The sequence below is a fragment of the Suncus etruscus genome, chromosome 9 (assembly GCF_024139225.1).
Source record: "Suncus etruscus isolate mSunEtr1 chromosome 9, mSunEtr1.pri.cur, whole genome shotgun sequence".
Classification (NCBI taxonomy): domain Eukaryota; kingdom Metazoa; phylum Chordata; class Mammalia; order Eulipotyphla; family Soricidae; genus Suncus; species Suncus etruscus.
Window position 1 is genome coordinate 98,500,593 of NC_064856.1, and position 25,532 is coordinate 98,526,124.

General features: G+C 33.6%; 3 protein-coding genes across 3 annotated transcripts; all 3 read left to right on the forward strand.

Annotated features, from left to right (window-relative positions):
- The first annotated feature begins 1,355 nt into the window (after nt 1-1,355).
- Nucleotides 1,356-2,291, forward strand: LOC126017757 (olfactory receptor 4C15-like). Its single transcript, XM_049779810.1, has one exon. It carries the CDS (start codon nt 1,356-1,358, stop codon nt 2,289-2,291), a length of 936 nt encoding a protein of 311 aa, XP_049635767.1.
- Nucleotides 2,292-10,057: 7,766 nt separating this feature from the next.
- On the forward strand, nt 10,058-10,993 carry LOC126017761 (olfactory receptor 4C15-like). The gene has a single exon (XM_049779815.1). The coding sequence runs from the start codon at nt 10,058-10,060 to the stop codon at nt 10,991-10,993; it is 936 nt and encodes a 311-aa protein (XP_049635772.1).
- A 10,974-nt stretch (nt 10,994-21,967) lies between these two features.
- On the forward strand, nt 21,968-22,903 carry LOC126017762 (olfactory receptor 4C15-like). The gene has a single exon (XM_049779816.1). The coding sequence runs from the start codon at nt 21,968-21,970 to the stop codon at nt 22,901-22,903; it is 936 nt and encodes a 311-aa protein (XP_049635773.1).
- The last annotated feature ends 2,629 nt before the right edge of the window (nt 22,904-25,532 follow it).

Genomic DNA, 25,532 nt, shown 5'->3' on the forward strand with positions numbered 1-25,532 from the left:
AATAAGACCTCAAGATTTCAGTTACTGTTAATGTATTGTTCTACTGTTTACTAAGTGGCTTTGGCAATGAACTCTTTAACCTCTGTATAGAAGAGGCAAAAAATGTCACCTGTGTTCTAAATTTCTAGCTTAGAATAAATCCATTTTGTTTTCTGAACTTATCTAGTGAGAAGAACAGGGTATTGGTTGAAAGTGAGAATTTCAGTTTAAATTTTAAGTCAGCATATGTTATTTATCTAAATTTATTCCTTACATGATGGCTTTTCTATGATTAAAGAAAACCTATTAGAGACTGTTTATTCATCAGTGGAGCTTCATCCGTTGTTTTAGTGACAATATATAACTTAGAAATTGATTTTAAGTTGATTTTATAAGAAACATAACAGCACTCACTAGTAGATATCGATTTAATTAATGTATGTTAACTGTTTGATAAGTGAATAAAATATATATTAACACACACACACACACACACACACATATATATATATATATATATATATATATATATATATAATCTGTACATATATACAATGAGTCACCTTCAATAAAAGTTCTCATTTAGGAGTCACAGAGATAGCGAGATAGCACAGAAGTAGGGCTTTTGCTTTGCACGAAGCTGACCCAGGACAGACTGTGGTTTGAATCATGGCATCCTATATGGTCCCCCGTGCCTGTCAGGAGCGATTTCTGGGAGTAGAGCCAGGAGTAAATCCTGAGTCCTACCGGGTGTGGCCAAAACAAAATAAACAAAAATAGTTCTCATTTACAAACCATAAATAATAACCTTGAAATCCATTTCAGTATAGATTATTGAAGAAGTTTAGGAATATTTCTGTGATACTTTGGTACCTCTGAAACTTTTTCTTTTGCATTTCTAGATAATGCGACTCCTGACCAGTTTCATCTTGTACATAATGCCCACTTACTAAGAATATGCCTGTCATAACAAATAAATGGCTGTACTTCATTCCTCAAAACTATGATGTGGTGAAAGAAACTCTATTAACATATTATAGTAAATCCTTACTCAGAGAAGAGATCTAGGCTCGCAATTGAGATTAAAAGCACTTTCCAAATTTATCACCTGTGGGCTTGCTCCACTACCAAGGTTCTGGCTATCTTGTACTATTTCACCATTTAGTAAGTCTATTTTGATTTGATCTCACTCTATCAGCTTTAATGGAGTTCTATTGTTATCATTTCAATGGCGAAAAATAAGATGCATGTTATCATATGATGCAGCATTTATATGCATGTCTGCAATAATAATTAGGTTTGATGTGCTATATTCATTCTTATAATTACAGATTCTAATGCCGAGTGTGATACCTCTGAGCGTTTCCTGGGAAATCATGCAAAACCAGAGCTTTGTAACTGAATTTGTTCTCCTGGGACTTTCACAGAATCCACATGTTCAGAAAATTGTATTCATTATATTTCTGTTGATCTACATTGCAACTATCTGTGGCAACCTGTTGATAGTCGTGACCATTCTCAACAGTCCAGCACTCCTAGGGTCCCCAATGTACTTCTTCCTGGCTTTCCTGTCCTTCTTGGATGCATGCTTTTCTTCAGTTATTACTCCTAAGATTATTGTTGATTCTATCTCTAAAAAGAAAACAATCTCCTATAATGGCTGTATGACCCAGCTCTTTGCTAGTCACTTCTTATCTGGGACAGAAGCGATCGTCCTTACAGCCATGGCCTATGACAGGTATGTGGCCATCTGCAAGCCCCTGCACTATACTTCCATCATGAACTCAAGGCTCTGTGGCCTTCTGATTGGAGTAGCCTGGACAGGGGGATTTCTGCATTCCATCATCCAAATCCTCTTTACATTTAGACTTCCTTTCTGTGGTCCCAATATCATTGATCACTTTTTGTGTGATTTGTACCCATTACTGAAACTTGCATGTACTGATACTTATATTTTTGGCATTTTGGTGGTGGCCAACAGTGGACTAATCTGCGTCCTGATCTTCTCGATGTTGCTTGTGTCCTATGGTGTCATCTTGTTTTCCCTGAGAAACCATAGCACTGAAGGCCAGAGGAAAGCTCTCTCCACCTGTGGAGCTCATGTGACTGTTGTAGTTTTGTGCTTTGTTCCATGTATATTTGAGTATGTGCGGCCTCCAACTTCTTTCTCCTTTGACAAGGTATTGGAAGTGTTCTACACAGTCCTAACTCCTTTACTCAACCCCTTGATTTACACTTTCAGAAATAAGGAAGTAAAAAATGCCATGAGAAAGCTGTGGAATAAGTTCCTGTTTTTGTCTGTTGAAAAATAAAATATACCTTTATAGCTATTCATTTGTTATGTGGCATATTTTTTATTCATCTTGCCAAAATGACTTACAATACTTGAATTCAAATTTGGAAATTCGGGGGCCAGAGAGATCGAAGAGAGGTAGGGTGTTTGCATTGCATGCAGAAGGACGGTGGTTCAAATCCTGGCACCAGTATGTTCCCCTGAGCCTGCCAGGAGTGATTTCTGAGTGTGGGGCCAGGAGTAACCCCAGAACACTGCTGGGTGTGACCCCCCAAATAAAACAACAACAACAAAAATAAAATTTGGAAGTTCAATATTATTGTCCCCACTAACAATCCAGCTTCCTTCACCACTGCTCTTAGTCTCTCTTTTCACACTTCCCACACCTTCACTTAGCAAATTCAGTTCTTCAGGTAAATTCTTAGTGCAAATTTTCATTAGTCATTTTTTATTCCTGTATTTTTATTAATAAATCTTTATTTAAGAACCATTATTACAAGCATGTTTGTAGTTGGGTTTCAGTCATGAACCGAACACCCCCCTTCACCAGTACAACATTTTCACCACCAATGCCCCCCCTCCCTTGCCTTGTATTCACGACAGGCATTCTACTTTTCTCATTCTTTAACATTTTTATGCTAGTTGTTAGTGTAGTTATTTCCCTAACAGCATTCACCACTCGTTGTGGTGGGCTTCAAATTGTGAACCAGTCCTTTGGGCCCTTCCATCCCTTAACTCTATTGTCTCTGGGCCTTTATACAATAATGTCTTTACTTTTTCTTAAAACCCATAGATAAGTAAGACTATTCTGTGTCTATTTCTCTCCCTCTGACTTATTTCATTCAACATAATAGATTCCATGTACATCCATGTATAGGAAAATTTCATGACTTCATCTTTCCTGATGGCTGCATAATATTCCATTGTGTATATGTATCCCAGTTTTTTAGCCATTCATATGTTGAAGGCATCTTGGTTGTTTCCAGAGTCTGGCTATTGTAAATAGTGCTGAAATGAATATAGGTGTGAGGAAGGGATTTTTGAATTGTATTTTTTGTGTTCCTAGAGTATATCCCTTGAATTGGTCTACCTGGCTCATATGGGAGCTCAATTTTCAGTTTTTTGAGGAATCTTCATATTATTTTCCATTGGACTAGAGGGCATTCCCACCAACAGTGAATAAGAGTTTCTTTTTTTACCCATCCACGCCACCACAGATTATTCCCGCATTTTTAACTCCACATATCCAAAATCTATTCTCCAGTTTGGGGGGTTGTTAATTTTGTTGCTATTTTATGAGTACTGTATATATCTTGTTAAATTATCCTCTTCTCAGATGTATGTCTTCTGTGCAGTTTCCTGTCACAGAATGAATGGGCTGTTGCTGGGAATTTGTAGCTTTGATTTTCCTGGAGCAGGTAAAAAGTGGAGAACATGCTGCCCCGTGCTGCCACCTACTGTTCACATCTGCAGGTACAGTCTCAGTTGTGTCAAAGTATTGAATGGGACATAGCCAACCATCTAAGCTGACTCAGTGCTTGGGAAGGTGTCTCAATATTTTGTATCTAACTACCTATATGGAATTACATTATTCTGGAATTATAAGCATTCCAGTGCTCTAGTACTAAGAAAAACATTGTTCTCTGTCCCAATTTTCTCTAGCATTATGTATGTAATTTATGGATGCAATGGTGGTGATTTCAGGTTTAATTTCCATCAGGGTAGCTGCTATCCATTAATTCTCTGCTCCTTCTTTTTTCTCACCCTCATATGGGATGTCTGGCCTATACATGGTAGCTAAATATTGGAGAGGAGCAGTTTTGAGTGTTCTTCCTCCTAGAATCACTGAAAGCATTACAGACTTCTGTAAGAAAGATCATTCTGTATTGTTTCTTTCCCCTCTGAATATCTTCACTCAGCATGATATCCTTTGGTCAATAGAGGGGATAAAATTTTTTAAGAAATGGCATGACAATATACTTCAAGGGTGGAGAAGCCCTAAATCTTTTAGGCCAAGGGAATTCCTTTTTGATTGACCCCAATATTTACTGTGCATGTGCAGGAGGGAAGAAAAAAAGAAAAAAAAAGGCAAAAAGCACAAAACAATTTTTTATTTATTTGTCTAGTTTTTGTCAATTTTTTTATTTTGATTTGGCTATTGAAGTTATTGTCTCCATTTATATTTATTTATTTATTTTCTTCTTTTTTTCTTCTTTTATGTGCTCTGTGACATTTTTTTATCTCAATACCATGGCTTTTATGTGATGCTTATCTTTCTTTTCTTTTCTTTCTTTTTTTTTTTTTTTGGAGTGCTCACTGGATATTTTATTTGACACTTCTTTTTGTACTGTTGTGGTATTTCACCTTCTTTTTCCCCTTCGTCTCTCAAACCTAGGATGAAAGCCTCTAGAAGGACTCTGCCCATTTTCGGAGTATTTGATTTTTTCCCCAGTTTATTACTTTTCTCTTCAAACAAAACCACATAAATTGAACTATCTAGTCCCTCCTCCCAATTAGAGGGGGAAATAAGGGAGGTACCAAGACCAAACAGATGTAAGACCACTAAGTAGTAAGCTAGGCACAGAGGGGACCACTTATTCTAGCAGCCCCAGGGGTGAGGGAAGAGGATATGGGAGGTAGGATGGACGGGAATGAAGATGGAGGGAGGACAATTCGGTGATGGGAATTCCCCTGATTTTATGTTAATATGTACCTAAAATATTATTGTCAATGATATGTAAGCCACTATGATTAAAATAAGATTTATATTAAAATGGCATGTATTTTTTTAATAGTTGCCTAATATATTCTGTGTAAAAACACCACTGCATCTTGATTCATATTATATAGTGGGGGCATTTGTGCTGTTTGCATTTCTTGGCTATTGTAGTAAGTTTGGGATGCACAAAGACATGCATGTAGTCTTTCACACTTATTTTTGTTTTTTTGTTTTGCCATATATACAAAAAAAGTTGTGCTGCTACATAGCATGGGAGTTCTACTCTTACTTATTGATACAGTCTGCAAATTATTTCATTAGTGGTCCATCAGATTACATTTCTACCAGCAGTGGGAAGAGGAGAACGCAACACAGATTAGAGTCCCATCACCATATATGGTCCCCAGGTTTCAGTGAATTATCCCTGATAGTAAAACCAATACTAACTCCAACATTGAGTACTGATGGGTGTGGCCAAAACCCGAAAACAAATAAAAAAGAAAGTAAAAAAAATATAGCCCACTTTCTCACACCCTTTCAAAAATGATAATTGAAAATGAATTAAACACTTTGATTCCATTAACACTTCTCTGAGATAATATTTACAAAGAATTCTCTGATTTCCTCAATACCTTTAATAGATTCAGGTCAAAAGAGGAAGCAAAAGGTTTAGGGCCAGTGGTTGAGGAAAGTTGGCACCCTGGTGCTGCATGTCATTCAATAGCATTGTAAGCATAAAAATATATTAAGATTATTGTAAACAATATTGTATCCTTTGATATTTATTAATGGAAAATAATTAAATCAAATGATTTGAACCAAGTTACCTTAAAATAACAAACTGTAAAATTTCAGCAAAAGTTTCCCAAGTGATTATAAAAAAGAGATACTGTATCAAGTAAGGTACCTGCCTTGCAAGCAGTTATACAGATCATATTCTTGGTACAACAATGGTTCTCAGAATCCCACCAAGATTAATTTCTGAGCACAGATATAAGAGTAATATCTGAATATTTTGGGTGTTTGGCAAAAATATACAAACACAGATGATTAGACAGTGGAACAAAAAATTACTCACACTATTTCCATGAGTTTTCGTTAGGACACTTCTAGGACTTTTAAATTAGTCTGAAATAGCTTTCCATAATTTCTTTTTGAATAAGTGTGGTGGTTCTATATTTTTAGGGCATCTTCGGAACATTAGAGAACATTCTCCCAATAACGAGATATCAAAACCAAGTTTCTTAGGCTGTCATAAGCTTCAACATAACATTCTTTTATGTTAAACAAACAAAAAAACACAATTAACAGAAATCACTTGTCCCCAATTTCTTATGACATTGAAGTTAACTTTCCTCTGGCTTTCAGTCTAAAGAAACATTCAAATATTTTCTGTCATTGAAATAAGAAAAAATTGTAATAAAAACATAGAGTTATAAATTCCTTAGTATAAAAGTTTAATAAAGAGAAAGGGTAAGACAAAGAAAACCACATTTTTAAATTAACTTTAATTTCACCATACATTCCATTAAGTTGGAAGACCTGGTATCATTCATTTCAAACAATGAGAAAAGAAAATTTGCTTTATAGACTAGAAATTTTATCCTCACATTAAAGTTGTGAGTATGAAGATGTTATATTCAGTTAATATTTTGTATATTTAAACTTTTATTATTATTTAATAAACATGGATTAGCAAAGTAAAACTTGTACTTCACATTTTATGCTTAACTTTATTTTAGAACTAACATTTTTTATAAGGATATAGAAGTTTTATCCTTTACCACAAGGAAACTACAGTCTTTTTCTGTATACCCAATATTATATTTCCTAATGGAATGAATCTCAAATCATATACATGAGCAGATATAAGAATATAATTGGCGAGGGCATAAAGATTTTGTAAACACTGGAGAAAACTAAAGCAGAGTTAACAGTCTTAGAGAGCCATCTAGTTAGCAAATTTCCAACTCTAGGGAAAACTGAGAGGCGATTCTACAGGTTTATAATATCTTAATGAAATATCCTTTAACCCAGTGGGAAATCAATCAATGAGGAAACTGAAGTTTTTATTTCCCTCCTTACCCAAACCATGTTGAAGACTGGGCTGCACCAGCAGTAGGGAAAAATCTCTGCATCGTCAACCAGAGATGCTCTCCTTCTCTCTCTGAGATGTAGAAACAGAACTTAGAAACAACTTTCTCAAGTTGGCCAATCTTTGGATACACATTATCTCAAAAAATAAGCAACTGCCAGCAACAGAACTTTTAATAAATGGTAAGATCTATAATTGCACTTCTGCATTTTATTTCTGCATTCCAATCAATTTATTCTCAAAACTCTCAAGTTTTAAGTCAAACCCAGTCTTCATATTTAATAGAACCTTGACTCTATCATTTAACTGTACAATGGGAATAATCAAATAACTTTCTGTTTCAGAATTCTTCATTTTAAATACAGACTATAATATTTCCAAGCTGAATGAAAGTGGAAACATAAAATTGTATCATGTCAATAAGACACCATTTGAGACACATTAAGCATACAATAAAATATATTCTAGAAGAAAAATATTTAAAAGATTTATTTGAAACACTTGTTATTTCAAAAGCTACATTTAACTTCTGTGGTTATGCCTATTTTCAGTTAAATAAATGTTAAATAATATGCAACATATTCACCACTTTGCCTTTCTCTTCATATAGAATTTTTGTTTTGTATCTAATTTTTTTTTGTTTTGTTTTTGAGTCACACCCCGTGACACTCAGGGGTTACTCCTGGCTATGCTCTCAGAAATTTCTCCTGGCTTGGTGGACCATATGGAACATTAGGGATCGATCTAGGTCTGTCCTGAGTCAGCCGAGTGCAAGGCAAACACCTTACTGCTGCGCTATTGCTCAGGCCTCTCTAATTTTTTAATATAATTTTAATATAATTCAATGATTTATCAAGCACTTAAAAATCTTCCTCTACTCTGGTGTTTTATATTTCTGAGTCTACATAATAAAGAATATAATGTATAAGTTGGTTATAAATTAAAAAGTTTCTGAGTAATGTATTATATTTAATTAGCTACCAAATTAGGAAAATGATCAAAATGTAATGTAAAATTTATTGTTATACTTGCAATAATTTTATTTCCCACTTCATCAAACTTTTTACTGCTATACCTTTTCTCTTTGGAATTCAATCCATGGTAACTTCTTACAGGTATGTCTGTTGCTTCTGTTCTCAATTTTTAGCATCAAATTAAATTATATATATATGTATGTATATATATAATTTATTTATTGTTCCTTCTCTTTTCTTTTTTGACACTATTATACGAAAATCAAAAAATGACAACAACGTCAGTTTTTCTTTTTAACATATGCAAGGATCTTACAATTTTGTTTGTTTAGTTATTTTTGGTTTGTGAACCATACTCAGTGGCACTCAGAGAATACTCCTGGCTCTGTGTTCAGAAATTACTCCTGGCAGGAGGCTTGGGGGACCATATGGGATTCCAGGATGCAACTTGGCCAAGTGCAAGGCAAACGTCCTACATGCTGTACTATTGCTCTGGCCTCAGACTTTGTATTTTGGTTGTCGTGATGACAACAGTTTCTAATTCATTGTGCAGACATTGCTTAGGAATTTTGCCTATTCTGATAACTTAATGAATATGTTTATTATGAACTCATCTTTCATAAGTTGAAAACATATCAGAATGTATCACATAATGCTTTATCTTCAGATTGGTATTAAATTTTTATTTGTATTGTAAACATCATAATTATATATTAAACAGTAGACACAGTACATACATTTGTTAACAAATAATTCTTGATGATTTCTCTACTGGGAACAGGTGAGGATACATTTATTCTATGAATTTGTGCCTGGAAATGAGCTGAGAAATTTCAATAGATCATTGTATGATTAAAGGAACATTTTTTTGTGGGTAAGAGGTCTTACTTTCTAAGTGAGAGAAAATAGAAACAATTGCTAAAAAGGGCACAATAACATAAGTCACATTTTATGTTTTTCAGGTAGGAAAATAATTGGAAATAATTCTTGTCATTATTTATTGATACATGCAGGTAAGTGATATATAAATATCTATGCTATGTAAAAAGGAAAACTTAATAAATTTGAAATAGATATATCTCAGGAGGTTATAACCAATCAAATTATATACATTATATATTAATTAACATATATTGAGCAGGAGAGATAGCACAACAGTAGGGTGTTTGCCTTGTACAGAGTTAACCCAGAATAGACCCGGGTTTGATTCCCGGCATTCCATATGGTCGCCCAAGCCTGCCAGGAGTGACTTCTGAGCACAGAGACAGGAGTAACCCCTGAATGCAGCCGGGTGTGGCCAAAGAGAGCGCTGAATCTTAACCACTAGACCACCAGAGAGTGTTCAGTGTAGCCAAAGAAACAAAACAAAAAAATTAGCAAATAGTGAGTAAAAATTTAAGCTTCAGCTATGTTCAATACATTATTCTGTTTATTGCTGTGTTGTTTTAGTACTTATAGACTTAAACCTTTATATAGGCTTTAGTAATAAATGCTATTGTTCTTTTAATATTTTGCTTAGAAATCAGGATCTTGGTCCTTTCTGGATTAATAAAGTAGCAAAAACTGAGTTTGGAATGAGGGTCTATGTTTAAAATTCCAGATCAGCATCTGTTATTTGTTTGAAATAATATTTTAAGGTATGCATTTTCTACAGGTAAATATAGACAAAACATCTAATCATGAAAATTTTTCATAATAGTGCTTTAAGAATTATTTTACTGGTGTTATTTAACTTAAATGATGACAGATCTTGTAAGTAGTATGATTATTAGTAGAACACTTAAATAAAGTTATATACTAACTTAAAATTAATTTTAACTACCTAACACATAAAATTTAAGTGTTTAGAGCTCAGCATTATGATAATATAAATTACATATGGATGGATAAACTTGTCTATACCTATGATGATAAACTTGTGATATTACCTTTTTATTCTCATAATTTTAGATTCTAATACTTATTGTGGAAGCTCTGAAAGTGTTTCCAGGGAAATCATGCAAAACCAAAGCTTTGTAACTGAATTTGTCTTCTTGGGACTTTCGGAAAATCCTCATGTTCAGAAAATTGTGTTTGTTATATTTCTGTTAATCTACATTGCAACTGTCTGTGGCAACCTGCTGATTGTGGTGACCATCCTCACTAGTCCAGCACTCCTAGACTCTCCAATGTACTTCTTCCTGGCTTTTCTGTGCTTTCTAGAGGCTTGTGTCACTTCTGTTAGTGCCCCCAAAATGATTATAGATTGCCTTTATGAGAAGAAAACTATCTCCTTTGGAGGATGTATGACACAGGTCTTTGCTGCACACTTTTTTTCAGGGGCAGAGGTGATTGTCCTCACAGCCATGGCCTATGACAGGTATGTGGCAATTTGCAAACCCTTGCACTATTCTTCTATCATGAACTCAAGGCTCTGTGGCATTCTGATTGCAGTAGCCTGGACAGGGGGATTTCTACATTCCATCATCCAAATCCTCTTTACCTTTCGACTACCTTTCTGTGGCCCCAATATCATTGATCATTTCATGTGTGACTTGTACCCATTGCTGAAACTTGCCTGCACGGATTCATATGTTTTTGGCCTTTTGGTGGTGGCCAACAGTGGGTTCTTTTGCATCCTCATTTTCTCTTTGTTACTAGTGTCCTATAGTGTCATCTTATTTTCCCTGAGAAACCACAGCTCTGAAGGCCAGAGGAAAGCCCTCTCCACCTGTGGATCTCATGTTACAGTTGTGGTTTTGTTTTTTATTCCATGTATTTTTGAGTATGCCCGGCCTCCAACTTCTTTCTTTTTTGACAAAATAGTAGAGATGTTCTACACAGTGTTAACTCCTTTTCTCAATCCCTTGATTTATGCTTTCAGAAATAAAGAAGTGAAAAATGCCATGAGGAAACTGTGCAACAGATTGATGTTTGCTTCTGTTGAAAAATAAATCTTTGAGGTTAAGAAAATAATGTTAAATATATAAGAATAAATATATTGGAATAAAAATTTATGCAAAAGGATAGTTCAATTTATTTATGTTTATTTTTATGGCACACTTGGCAGTGTTTAGAAATTACTTTTAGTTATGCTTTCAGAAATCACTTCAGGTAGGCTTGGTTAACCAAATGGAATGTCAGGGATTAAAATCAACTTGTCCAAGTCTAATACATCTGCTCTTCTTGCTTTACTATTACTCTGGTTTTGAAATTAATTATTTTACAGAAAGTCATATAATGCCAAAATAGCATCTATTTATTTGAAGAAATCTATTCAGTCTTAGATTCTTAGATATCTTGAGTAACAATTATTATCATTCCAGTCAAAGAAAAAATAATTTGTATTTTTATTTAAAATACAATAATAAAATAATAACTTATTTATATATTATGTGCTATATTTTACTTTGGCAATGTTACAATACAATAATTACAAACTTTTAGAAATACATTGCTGCTTTATTCACTCACCATCATGCTCTTGGTCTTTTCTAAATCTCTATATATCTCTACTTAGCAAAATTCAGTTCTAAGGTACTTTTGAGTCATTTTCCTTTGATCTTTATTAATTCCAAATATCAAACATCTGCTTTTCTACTATCCAAAAATTTTTGTTGCTAAATTTTGTGACTGTTGTATAAATCTTGTTATATTAGCCTATTCTCAGGTATCTACAGTCTCAAGTGCAGAAAGGGTTTTTGGTTAGAATTTGCACTCACAAGTTTATTGGATAAACTGGAAATTTAAGGAGACATTTTCAGTACTGCCATCTAGTGTTCACATCTGCAGGTATAGCCCCAGAGCTGCGGTGTCAAAGACCCTGAGGTACTTACTTGTGAACTGAAAAATGCCCTGATACCCACGCTGACCTAGTATCAGTAAAGTTGCCAATACTTGCTCCCAGCTGTTTATATTATTACTGCATGAAATCTAGTTTTCCAGAGTCTTAAAAGACATGGTCTTTTGTCCAATCTTCCCTTGTAATGGAGAATATACATAGCCTATGAACACAAAGCATAGATGTTGGCTTATATCTGCTTTACATCAGAGTAGCTGCAATGGACCAATCTCTGCTTCTCTCTGTCTTTTTTTCTAACACTCATCCTTATATAGAATGGCTCGCCTAGTTACTAGAGTCAAATATTGAATAAGGAATAGTTTTGGACTTTATCTTTGAATCACCAATGAAAGTCCAGACTCATGCATAATTTTATCCTCAGACAGTTGATTGTAAAATATAGTAGGATGCAAGGGAGATGGGTAGATTCTTGATTTTCACCAGAGAGACTGATAATCCTTCAGTTTTTATGTTGTTCCCATAACGATAGGTTTTTTGATTTTGCAGCAAGGTATGAGAGAGAAGGCTAGCTTTGAGCATTTTTTTATTCTACAGAAATACCAAGTTGTCTTTGCCTTTTTCACTCTCAGGTTGAGACGTCACTTCAGGTTTCAAGCTCACTCATTTAGTAGAGATTTCTGCTTCTTTATATATCTACCAGGGTCAACACTTGATCTCTAAAAGCTCTGAGTATGCCTCTTTCCCATCTTGGGCATGTGCTTATAGCATATTCATTTGTTTATTTCAGACCATATTCTGTTAAGCAGAATGACCACTGGTTTCCCAGCCTTCATTTAAGTGATGCAATCTTCTCTGTCCATTTAATTAATTATTTTATGTCCTGTGTGTGTATAGTTATAAAGCTTCTTCTCTTTTTTACTTCCCGTATTAAAAACCTGACACCCCCTCAATATCATGCCATGATTTTTAATATAATTATTTTTGTACTTCTTTTCATTTATATCAAAAACTGCTATTGACCTATTACAAGAGTCACTATAGGAGTATCAGTATACTTAGAATCAATTAAAATTAGAATAAATTTCAAGAATTACTCAATCCAAGATATATGTCACATTATATCAATAAAGTGTAGAGAGAACTAAAATCTTAGACAATTTGAAGTCTATATCCAACTATGCACCCATTCAAAATTGACTAAAGTAAAAAATATGCTTATCTAGTAAAATTTAAACCACTACTTATGAAAGATAAAGGTCACTTTACACAATATTCCTTATTTAGAGATATGAAGGATTAATAGCAGTAAATTACCATTCAATATAAAGCACTATAGATATTAAATAGTTGTTCATCAAACTTCCCTTGACTTTCTTCAAAGACAAAAAATATTTCTAAAATGTGTATGGAACTATTATATAAGAAGGCATCATATTACCTCAATTTAAACTATCTTATAAAGGTATAGTAAATAAAATGTGTGATACTAGATTAAAAACAAACCCTCAGACCTATTGAATAACCAACAGATAAATTTTCAGATGCATATACAATTATTTTTTCTTTCTATCATTATTATTATTATTATTTTTGCTTTTTTTGACCACACCCTGTGACACTCAGGGGTTACTCCTGGCTATGCCTCAGAAATCACTCCAGGCTCAAGGGACCATATGAGTCTCTTGGGGATTGAACCAAGGTCTGTCATGAATAGGCTGCATGCAAAGCAAATGCCCTATAGCTGTGCTATCCCTCCAGCCCCAATTTTTTTATTTTAAAAATAGATTTTTTTACTTGAAAAAAATTTATTTTAAAAAATATTTTTGAACAAAGTACTTTAATTTGCAATAGTCTAAATGATGATTTCATGCATAAATTATTCTAGCATAATACTCATCACCAGGATACCCACATCTCTCCCCAAGTTTTGAAAGACCTCTTCTTTTCCCTTAATATACAAATTCAGTTCGTTGAACCAACCAACCAGTTCTGCTGTCTTTAACCTTTTTTGTTATTTTAGTATGATGTGCTGTGTTCTCACATTAATTAGTTTTTTTTAATTACAGCTTGAGTTCTGATGTGCAGAACATTTTAATTTGAAGTAGTCCCAATTATTTTTGGCATCTCATTAAAGATACTTTAACTTCTTAGAGAGTTTAGAGAGTTAATTTTCTTTTCTTTTTTGTTTTTGTTTTTGGGCCACACCTGGTGACTCTCAGGGGTTACTCCTGGTTATGCACTCAGAAATCTCTCCTGGCTTGGGGGACCACATGGGATGCCAGGGGATCGAACCGTGGTCCGTCCTAGGCTAACATCCTAGGCAAGGCAGACTCCTGACCCCTTGCACCACCGCTCCAGCCCATAGGAAGTTAATTTTCTTTTCTTTTTTTTTTTTTTTTTCCTTTTTGGCCACACCCAGTGACGCTCAGGGATTACTCCTGTATATGCACTCAGAAGTCGCTCCTGGCTTGGGGGACCATATGGGACGCCAGGTGATCACTGCGGTCCCTCCTAGGCTAGCGCTGGTAAGGCAGACACTTTACCTCTAGCGCCACCGTGCCGGCCCCAGGAAGTTAATTTTCTACAGTAGACTAGGTACATTAAGTAGATCAAATAACCAATAAAATGGTTTTAGGAAAGCATCTTAGCCATATAAGAAAATTAAAAAATGGAGTTCTTTTTCAAACCTTCTAGATATGATCATCTAAAATGATTTAATTAATTCAAATTTTTGTCATTATTCACGAAACATAATACAAGAGAGCAGGCAAACACATATATTGAAACAAAAGTTGAGTAGACAGTTCCTCTCAAAGGACATACAGACAGCCAATAGGCGTATAAAAAAGTTCTTTACCATAATAGGAGTTAGTACAATGGTTAGGACATACTGCTGGCATACCCCTTGCTATGTTTAATCACTGGCATTGACCCCTGAGAATCACTGGATTTGTTCCTGTAGCTTATCGAACCAATGGATGCTGCTGTGTAGACTTCCCTGGACCATTATTGATAAATCTATAAATAAATAATCTCTGCAGTACTCCTGATATCCCGGTTGATAAATCAACAAATAAGTAACTCTTAGATAAGTCCCTGCTTGGCAGGGCCTGAAAAGCTCTACTTTAGCTAAACAAGTATTGCAGTCAGTTTCCTCCAGAATTTCTAAACTCTGCCTATTCCCCTCCCAACAAGGCTTTAATAATCATTGATGATCAAGAAATGAAGGTAAAATATTAGGACTTATCACCTAACACATACAAATGGTATCCTGAAAGTCCAGAAACCACAGTAGTGGTCAGATCACAGTAAAAATGAAAATTCATTTATTCTTCATGGAACAGTCTTTACTGAAAAAGGTATGCAGTCTTCTCAAAAGATCAAAATAGTATTTCTATATGATTAATGATTCTACACTTAGGTGTCTATTCAAAAGTCAGAAAAAAATTCATAGAATTTATATATACCCAATATTGATTGAGTATTTTTAATAATAGTCTAAACATGGAAGTTATCCAAGTGCCCATACAAAGATACATGGTTAATATATTGAGGTATATGCACTTTTTTGAATACTTCTCATCACCGAGAAAAGATAAAAACATGCAATTTACATTAATTTACAGTGGCTGGAGGGGATCTTTTCAAGCAAAGTTAGTCAGACAGAGAAAGACAAATATCAGAAAAATCTTGCTCATCTGTGGAATCTAATCACATAAAGCAAAAAATAGCTGAATGAGTTTACAAAGAATATTTAAAGTGCAATTTTATATATTTATAATTTTATTATTATTTAATAAACTTGGATTGGCATATTAATTCCATATTTTGCCTTAAAGAACATGATCCTTGGGACCAGAGCAATGGCCCAGAGGTAGAGAATTTGCCTTGCATGCAGCTAGGAAGGACCGTGGTTCTCTTCCCTGGCATCCCATAGGTTCCCCAAGCCAGGAGTGGTTTTTGAGAGCATAGCCAGGAATGACCTCAGCGTCACAGGATGTGACCCAAAAATACAAAAAAAAAAAAAAAAAAAAAGAACATGCTCTGACATTATTGGAAGTAAACAGAAATGTAAGCATTTATCACAAAGAGGTATATTCCATACCTGTATACCCAATATTATTTTATTAAGGGAATTATAGTTTTTTCAAATAGAAACACAGGAGAAGATACAAACATGATATAAAAAATACCCTTAATTGGACAGGGACATAAAGATTTTGCAAACAATGAGAAAACAAAGCAGAGGCAACAGTCTGAGAAAGTCATACAGTTGGGAAATTTTTAACTCTGGGGAGAACTGAGAGGCAATTCTATAAATGCATAAAGTCTCACTGAAACATCCTTTAATTCTAGAGGGAAATCAATTAAGGAGAAAACTTTGATTTCTTATTCCCCTCTTCCCCAAACCATGTTCAAGAGAGTGCTGCCAAAGCACTAAGGAACATTCTCTGCATCTTCAACTAGGGATGCTCTTCCTTAGTCTTTGAGATGTAGAAGGACTTTTGAACAACTTTCACTTGAAGGCTAGTCTCTGAATACACATTTATCCATAAGTATTTATCACAGAATCACCAGCCCTAGAACTTTCTATTTACTGAGTCATGGTAAGATCCATAAAATGCTTTGTGTATTTTAAGGAAAAATATTTTTGTTTGTGTTTTTGGGCCACACCCGGGGACGCTCAGTGGTACTCCTGGCTATGTGCTCAGAAATCGCTCCTGGCTTGGGGAAACATGTGGTATGCCAGGGGATCAAACTTCTTATTCTGTCCTAGGTTAAGACTTGTGCGACCACTCTGACCCCGTTTTTAGGAAGGATTTTAAGCTGCAATTTAGGACTTAAAACTATAAATGATTTAAACATCAAGCTTAATAGAATTGTAGGTCTGTCACTTAGCAGAATACTTGAACTAATCATATAACCTTATGGTCTTCAGGTATCTTCTTTGAATAGGGATTATACTCTTTAAAAGCACAATAAATTTGGGAACATTATAAAATTGTATTTCTGATGACATCAGATCTTTAAGATATATTGTTTCAATACATATCAGGAACAAATGAATGTTTGAAATCCTTGCTATGTCATAAGCTAAACCTTTGTGTTATTATCTTCATTTTAAAGTTAAATGCAAATTTGGTGAGACCAGCAGATTCAACATTTTGCCTTTATCTAGATTAGTACTTTGTTCTTTACAATTCTCTTACTCATCAGGAACCCCTCTGAAAATATTTATCACTCTAGGTCTTAGATTTTATTTTTCCTGTGTTTTTTTTTCCCTAACACACTGCAGTTCTCAGGGCTTAATCCCAGCTCTGTGCTCAGAGATCACTCCTGGCAGACTCAGGGAACATTATGGGGTGCCAGGATCAAACCCATTTTGGCATATTTGATCAAACCCATATGTGGAAGTTAAACTCCCTACCCACTTTGTCATTACTCTGATCACCAAGATGTTTTAGATTTCTGAGGCCATTTAATAGAATAATGTAGGTATATTGTGATTGTTGTTTACATTTAGAGGGTTTTTGATATAGAACTTAACACTTACTATCCTTACAAACAGATGTAGCAAATAGGATACGGATGTTCATGAAATGCAGCAATTATGTAAATTGCAGAGCAGTCTGAATTACAAATATATGCAGATAATTTTCTTTGAATGCATTTGATATTACATAGAGCTTTATATTTATGCCTCAAAATGATCAGGTATATTAAAATATGATGTCTTTGAGTTATTTTTGCAGTAGTTGTTCTTAATATTACTCTTAAAATGAACTAAATCAGTAGAAAAACAGGTACTGTGTTCTAGTGATACAAAAAATGATTTTAAAAAATGAGCAAGCCAATTCAACTATTAAAGCTAAAGTTTTAAAAATGTAATATAGAATTTCAGTACTCAAGAGAAGAAATTAAAATAGAGAGAGGTGGGCATAAATATGCATTTATTTTATTGATAACAAGATGATAACTGCAATGTGTATGTAAAAGTACAATGCTGCATCACAATAACTTTTAGCAGTATAGAATCTGAAAAGATACAAAACCCTCAGATGACCAAGTAAAGGCTAGACATGAACATTTAAAAAAATATTTCATTGGCGTCCAGAGCTGTGGCACAAGTGGTAAGGCATCTGCTTTGCCTGCACTAGCCTAGGACAAACTGTGGTTTGATCCCTGGAGTTCCATATCGTCCCCCAAGCCAGGAGCGATTTCTGAGCACCTAGCCAGGAGTAACCCTTAAGCGTCACTAGGTGTGGTCCCAACACCCCTCCCCCAAATTTCAAAGTGGATATAAATGATCATACAATATATTCTTGGAAATTTGAGGGAAAAATATTGATTGGGTTCATTTAATTTTTGGGGTGTCACTGATTTAATGTAACATTTATATGAATATAAAGTACATATAAGCAAACAAAATTTACTGCTTTATGTATAATTTAGAAAAGCTGGGGGCCAGAGCAGTAGCACAGTGGACGGGCATTTGCCTTGCACACAGCTGACCCAAGACAGACCTCGGTTCGCTCTCCAAGGTCCCATATGGCCACCCAGGCCAGGAGCAATAGATTTTTGAGCACATAGCCAGGAGTAATCTCTGAGCAACATGGGGTGTGGCCCCCCAAAACAAACAAACAAAAAGCTATGTATGATAATAATTATTTATATACCTTTGAATGTTGCATATACTTAATGCATGGATTTTTATTACTTTTAGAATTCAGTTTTGATAATATGGAAACCATAGAGCTACTCAGAAAACAAATATTCCAAGTCTGTAACCTTAAAAAGTGGCCAGAGTTCAGAGGTCATGGTCACAGAAAGCCCTGATCTACACATAAAGCAAATCAAACTCATTAAAAACATGCTATTTAAGAGAGAGAATATCAAAGAATCTTCTAGGAATAAGCTTGAGCAGAGTTTATTTCTTGATGCATATATAGAATTACAGTTGATATCAAAAGAGTATATAAAGAATGTTTAGGACTGGAGACATGATAAAATTCTGTGGAATCTTCATGACACTTAAGCATTTATCATAAAATTTTATTTTTATAACCATGTTAAAATAAACTATTTAAAATAATTTTACTGGATAGAAAATGAGATTATTAATAAAATGTATAAATTTTAGGTGCTGAAAATTACAGTTATATTAAAATTGGATTATGGCATAGTGCGTAGGTAATTTACCTTGTACATAGCTTACCTGGGTTCAATAATAAATGTCTATATGGCCTCCAGAGCCCTATTTGGTATGATTCATGAGCACAAAGCCAGGATTAAAACCTGAACACTTTAGGTGTGGTTCTTAAAAAAAAAATATATATATATATATATGCATATATAATGTGTTATTAATGAGATCAGTAGCTCTTTATTCTTAAAAGTATTAACACATATTGCCTCATACTGAATATATACACTGCTTAAAATAATGTTGATACCAACATTTCATAATTTTTTTATTTATGCATAATAACTTCAGTATCTCCTATGAGAATATTACTTGGTATTTTTATGTTGGGCAACTTGAAATATATTATAAGTTTTAGAGAAGAGGATGCTAAGGCTAGGTTTTCTTCAGTAAAATGATTATAAGCAAATAAACTAGGATTGATAAAAATTGTGTAGTTTTTAGTACTTTCGTTAATAAATTTTATGCTAATATAACTGAAAAGCTATGGAACAGTTTTGATTATATTGATTTAATGGCATATTGTTATTAGTTAACAAATACTATTTTTAGTATGATTATTAAAACTCTGACATGATTGTTTGTATTTTACATATAAAAAAATACCTGCTTTTTGTCATGATTCACTGCAACTTTTACTTTTCTCCCTTTTCTATTTGAAACTCCATCCATTGCAACAACTTTCCTATTTTGTCAATTGTTTTTGCAATGATCTACTTTCATCTATTTAGCTTTCTTATCTCTTCTCTTTTGCAATAGGAGAAACTGAGCAAAATACCACTACATAATATTGTTTAACTTTAAAAAATATGATTGATATATTGTAATATAGATATCATTAATATATAATATACATTTGGATAATATATAACCACTATATTATCAATCATATCAATATATAACTATATAAATAAAATGTATATTTAACATTATATATTGGCATATAATTATAGATTTAACATATAATTAAGTATATACATTAATTATATGATCAATTTATATTGTATGAAATGTAATAATTATATAATATATGGTTTAATATCTAATATGATATAAGGATGATAGATTTTGTTTATACTCTCTTCTTTGATGGCAGCTTGTAGCAATACAGAGTTAAGTAGGCAGACATTGCTTATGAATGAAATGATGCTTATTCTAATAACATAATGATTAGAATGATTACTTTCTTTTAATAAGCTGTATATATATAAGATCATGTATTTGATTTAGCAATGATGTGAGGGTTTTGGAGTCAAGTTTTGTAAATAAAATTTAATTGGCCCTTTAAGATTTCTGCTATTTAATGTATTAGGTAAGTATACAACCATATTGGTGCTCATGTGCACAAATCTTTTGTCTGTCTATTATATGCAGATGAAGACGCAGCAGATGTTTTGAAGTTTGCTGGAAGTGAAATGAGAAATTTTAATAGTTTACTTTTTGATTAAAGGAACAACTTTCTGTAAGTAAGATGTTGGCCTTTCTAACTGAAAGTTACATTTAGTAAGACAATTTATAAGTGCTATTTCATATTTTCCAAGTAGAAAAACAATTGGAAATCATTCTGTTCATAAATAATTGAAACATACAAGTAAGGAGTAAATGAGTATCTATTCTCAGAAAAATAAATATAAATAAATTTGAAAGAAATATAATGAAAGATTTATACCAGATCAAGTTGAGCAAAATTATATGCACAGTCAACCTCAAGCTCTGGCTATACTCAACAGATTTTTCCATTTATTAATTTGTAATTTAGGTACTTATGTATTAAATGAAATATGTGAAGTAGAAAAGATCCAAGAAAAAATAAATTATCTGAATTTCTTGCTTAAAATATAGGGTCCTTATTAATCCTTACTACAATCCTTTCTGTGTTGATTAACATCTGATATTTGTTTGAAATAATATTTCACTGGTTAATTTTTTTACATATGACTTGCATAAAATCTAACACCAGTTGTTGATAAGGCAACCATCAACTATTTTGTTGGTATTATTTAATTTAGAAATCATGACAGCATTTTCTAACAATATTATTATTAGCAGTATTTTATATAAAAATATCATTCACTGAATGAGGGAAGTAGAAAGCCTGACTAGAGTACAGGCAGAGGTGGGGAAGGGAGGAGGGAGATTTGGGATATTGATGATGGAAATGTTGCACTAATTAAAGGGGGTGTTCTTTACATGACTAAAAACCAACTATAATCATATTTGTAATCAATGTGTTTAAATAAATATATTAATATAAAGAAGTCCTTATAATATATTCACTTTTAAAATAACATTGAAGAATACTGAATCTTAAAAACTTGTTATTTTTGATAGAATTTTCCTATTATATGATCTGTTTAACTCAGCTTAACGTTCTTGTCAATGAAATCTCTTCCAGGAATTATTCAGAGATAGTTGTGTTTTAAATGTGCATATAAAACTGTTTTTCTCTTCATAGATTAAGCATTCTCTTTATTAAGGCATTATGAATGAGATGCCTGTTGTAATAAGGTGATACCCATCAGGGCCAAGAAATTCCTCCCTTTGATGCTTCAGAATTAAGTTGTGGCTTTTAGCAACTCAAATAGGAATCCATGACTAAGTGATCTAAGTTAGAATCTGAGATAAATTTTCTCCCCTCCTAATCACATTTGGATTTACCTATGCAGAAGCTCTATTATCAATATTTTACTAACTCATGATTTAGCACACACCTTTCTCCTGATCTCTCACTGTTACCTTTAACAAAATCTACTTTAGTGATTTCAACAATGATAGAAGCACAAAAATATTAAGTACCATATGGAAATGTAGATATCCAGGTAGATAACCATGATAATTAACTTGGCTAATGTTACCTTTTTATTCTTATGAATGCAGATGCTTATTTTTAGTGTGGTAGACCTGAAAAATTTCTGGAAAATTATGAAAAATCAAAGCTTTGTTACAGAATTTGTCCTCTTGGGATTTTCGGAGAATCCGCATGTTCAGAAAATCGTGTTTGTTATATTTCTGCTCATCTACATTGCAACAGTGTGTGGCAACCTGCTGATTGTAGTGACCATCATCACCAGTCCAGCACTCCTGGGCTCCCCAATGTATTTCTTCCTGGCTTTTCTATCCTTACTGGATGCATGTTTCACCACTGTTAGTGCCCCCAAATTGATTATAGACTGTCTCTATGAGAAGAAAACCATATCTTTTGGAGGGTGTATGACTCAGATCTTTGCTTTACATTTTTTTTCTGGGGCAGAAGTGATTGTCTTAACAGCCATGGCCTATGACAGGTATGTGGCCATCTGCAAGCCCTTGCACTATACTTCCATCATGAACTCAAGACTCTGTGGCATTTTGATTGCAGTAGCCTGGACAGGGGGCTTTCTCCATTCCATTACTCAAATCCTCTTTACCTTTCAACTGCCTTTCTGTGGTCCCAATATCATTGATCACTTCATGTGTGACTTGTACCCATTACTGAAACTTGCCTGCACTGACACTTATGTCTTTGGCCTTTTGGTGGTGGCCAACAGTGGGTTTTTTTGCATCCTCATCTTCTCCATGTTGCTTGTGTCCTATAGTGTCATTTTGTTTTCCCTGAGAAACCACAGCACTGAAGGCCAGAGGAAAGCCCTATCTACGTGTGGAGCTCACGTTGCTGTTGTGGTTTTGTTCTTTGTCCCATGTATAATTGAATATGCTCGGCCTCCAGCTTCTTACTACTTTGACAAAATAATGGAGATATTTTGCAGTGTTCTAACTCCTTTACTCAACCCTTTGATTTATGCTTTCAGAAACAAAGAAGTGAAAAATGCCATGAGGAATTTATGGAATAGATTAGTGGTTGTTTCTATTGAGCAATAAAGCCTGATGGTTTGACAAAAATAAAGTTAAATAAAAAAGAGTCAATTATCTGTAATACAACATTGAGTAAATGTTTATTTTATAGTTAGTAATGGCATGCATTAAAAACTATAAGAGGTTCAAGAAATATATTTTCCCTTCTAAATATCATAGATTTCATGATAAAATCTATTATTAATAGTCAAGTGATGAGTTAATTTGCAATCTTATTCAGAATCCAACAATGAATCAAAATATGGAATGATTAATTAACATATATTAAAGACCTTGATATCAGATCTAAATCCATAAACTATCCCAAGAAAAATACATTAAAACTCTCTATGAATATCTAAATTGAGTGCTGGTAGACTAAATTACATTTGAAAGTTAGCTAAAGTTAACTGAGTCCTACCTGGGACTCAATATCTGAGCAAGACAAGTACTGCAGGAAGTTGTCCCCAGGACTTCAGAGAGCTCGTCCTGCTTTTCCAAAAGACAAAAAAGAGTTCATTATTACTGATGATCAAGCAAAGAAACTAAAACAATACAAACCAAACCAAACAACTAGAAACTAACAGAACTAAAATTAAAACAAACTAAAACAACCTTATATTACTAAGAATGAATATCAAAAACTTGACAAAACAAGTGGATAGAGAACAGTGGGTACTGTGCTTGCTTGCCATATAGTTAACCCTGGTTTTGACCCTGCCATCACATATGATCCCCGAGTGCCTGCCAGCACGAAGCTAGTGATGCCCTGAACACAGCTGGGTGTGTCCCCAAGAGAAACTGAAACAAAATAAAAAATTCCTGTAAACTATAAGTTGTTGCAAGGGTATAGCAAGAATAAAAATTTATTTATGAATGATGGCACTGTGTGAGTTTCAGACTGTATGAAAACTTCTCAAAAATATAACTAGAATTTCTATTTAATCCAGTGAACTAAGTCTTTGGTGTTTATACAAAGATCACAGAAAGAATTATGAATATACACACAGACACAAATATTCATTTAGTACTGTTTTTATAGCCAAAACCTGCAAACAAATCATGATACCAGTCATAGCTAAAGGGATTAAAAATTATGATATGTACCCAAAATTGAATTCCACTAAACCAAGAAAGTATGAAACTATGCTTTTTTACTTCAAGTTTAAAAATTAAAGAATGTGATATACAAAGTTATTGATAGGGTTTTGCCTTTTAATATTTCAACACTAGTCTCATCATGTGTCAACTCCTATCACCAGTGTTCCCGTATTCCATTATTTTTATTCTACTCCCACACTCTAACCTGCCATCTTTACAAAATTTTTGGTTGTAGCACTTTACTTTGACTTAAATGAAGCTGAAGGTCATCATCATTGTAAATGAAGTGACTTTGAAAGAGAAATAACAGAAAATCTCATGTGTGGTGTTTAACCAAGTAAAGCTAGAAAATAATAATGGCCAAAGAAGCAAATTCTTACAGGTTGTCAATAGAACTAAATCTGAGTTTACCTGAACAGGGGACAATTGGGTCTACATGTAGTGATAGAGAAAAGCTGTCATTACCCTGGCTCTATGTGCTATATGCCATTAAGTAGCACTACAAGCATAAAAAGATATTATTAATACAGTTGTGAAAATGATATGTAATTTACAATTTATTAATAAAAATACATTATATAATATTTAAATAAAATTAAAAGAAAGTCTAAACATTTGAACATTATAAAGAAAATTGTCTTGTATATAATATTTATGTCAATGTGTCATAAAATATTCCTCAGATATAAAAATAAAATTTTGCTGTTTTATTCACTTGAATGAAAATGGAATATGTAAGGCAAGGAAACTCATAGGAACAAGAAAAACATTTAAAATCTCATAAATGATATATAACTTAAGAGTGAAAGGGAGGCAATAAACAGTGGCCAGTTGAGATAAACACTAGAACTCTGACAACTGAGATTAACATATTAAAAGAATGAGGAGAGGTGGCATAAAGGCAATGAATGGTCTGTGAAGCTTCTTTGTTGATAGAAATGCTGTATTTTCACACACCAAAAACATAAATCTTAATGGCACCGCAAATCATGTTACCTTAGAACAAATTAACTCCAAAATTACACAAAAATTTCCTCAGTGATTTTAATAAAGAAGTTTCTTTGCACAGAGAGGATAAAAATACTTAGATAATGAGCCAGAGAGAAAAATAGAGTAGGTAAGATGCCTGCCTGCTTTGCACATGGCTATCATGATTCAATAACCATCAAGGCAATCATTCCCACAGTCCCACCAGAAGGGATTTTGGGCAAAGAGCCAAGTGAAAGCACTGAGTGTTGAGGGTATGCAGACAAAATCAAAACAAATATGCTTATATAATAGGAACAAAAATTCCTCAAACAATTTTAAATGACTCTTCATTGGGATTCACTAATTGGGACTTTTATATTTATCTAAAATACCTTTTATAATTTATCACAGGATATATCTGATGGCTCTATATTCTCAGGGTATTTTCTGAAAAATAGAAATAATTATCTCAATTATGAATTAGCAAGATTCAGAATTTTGCACCTTTACTACCTTTCACATAATATTACATTTCTCCTCAAAAGCATCTCTTCTGATAGTAAAGAATTTGTGGTATCATAACAGT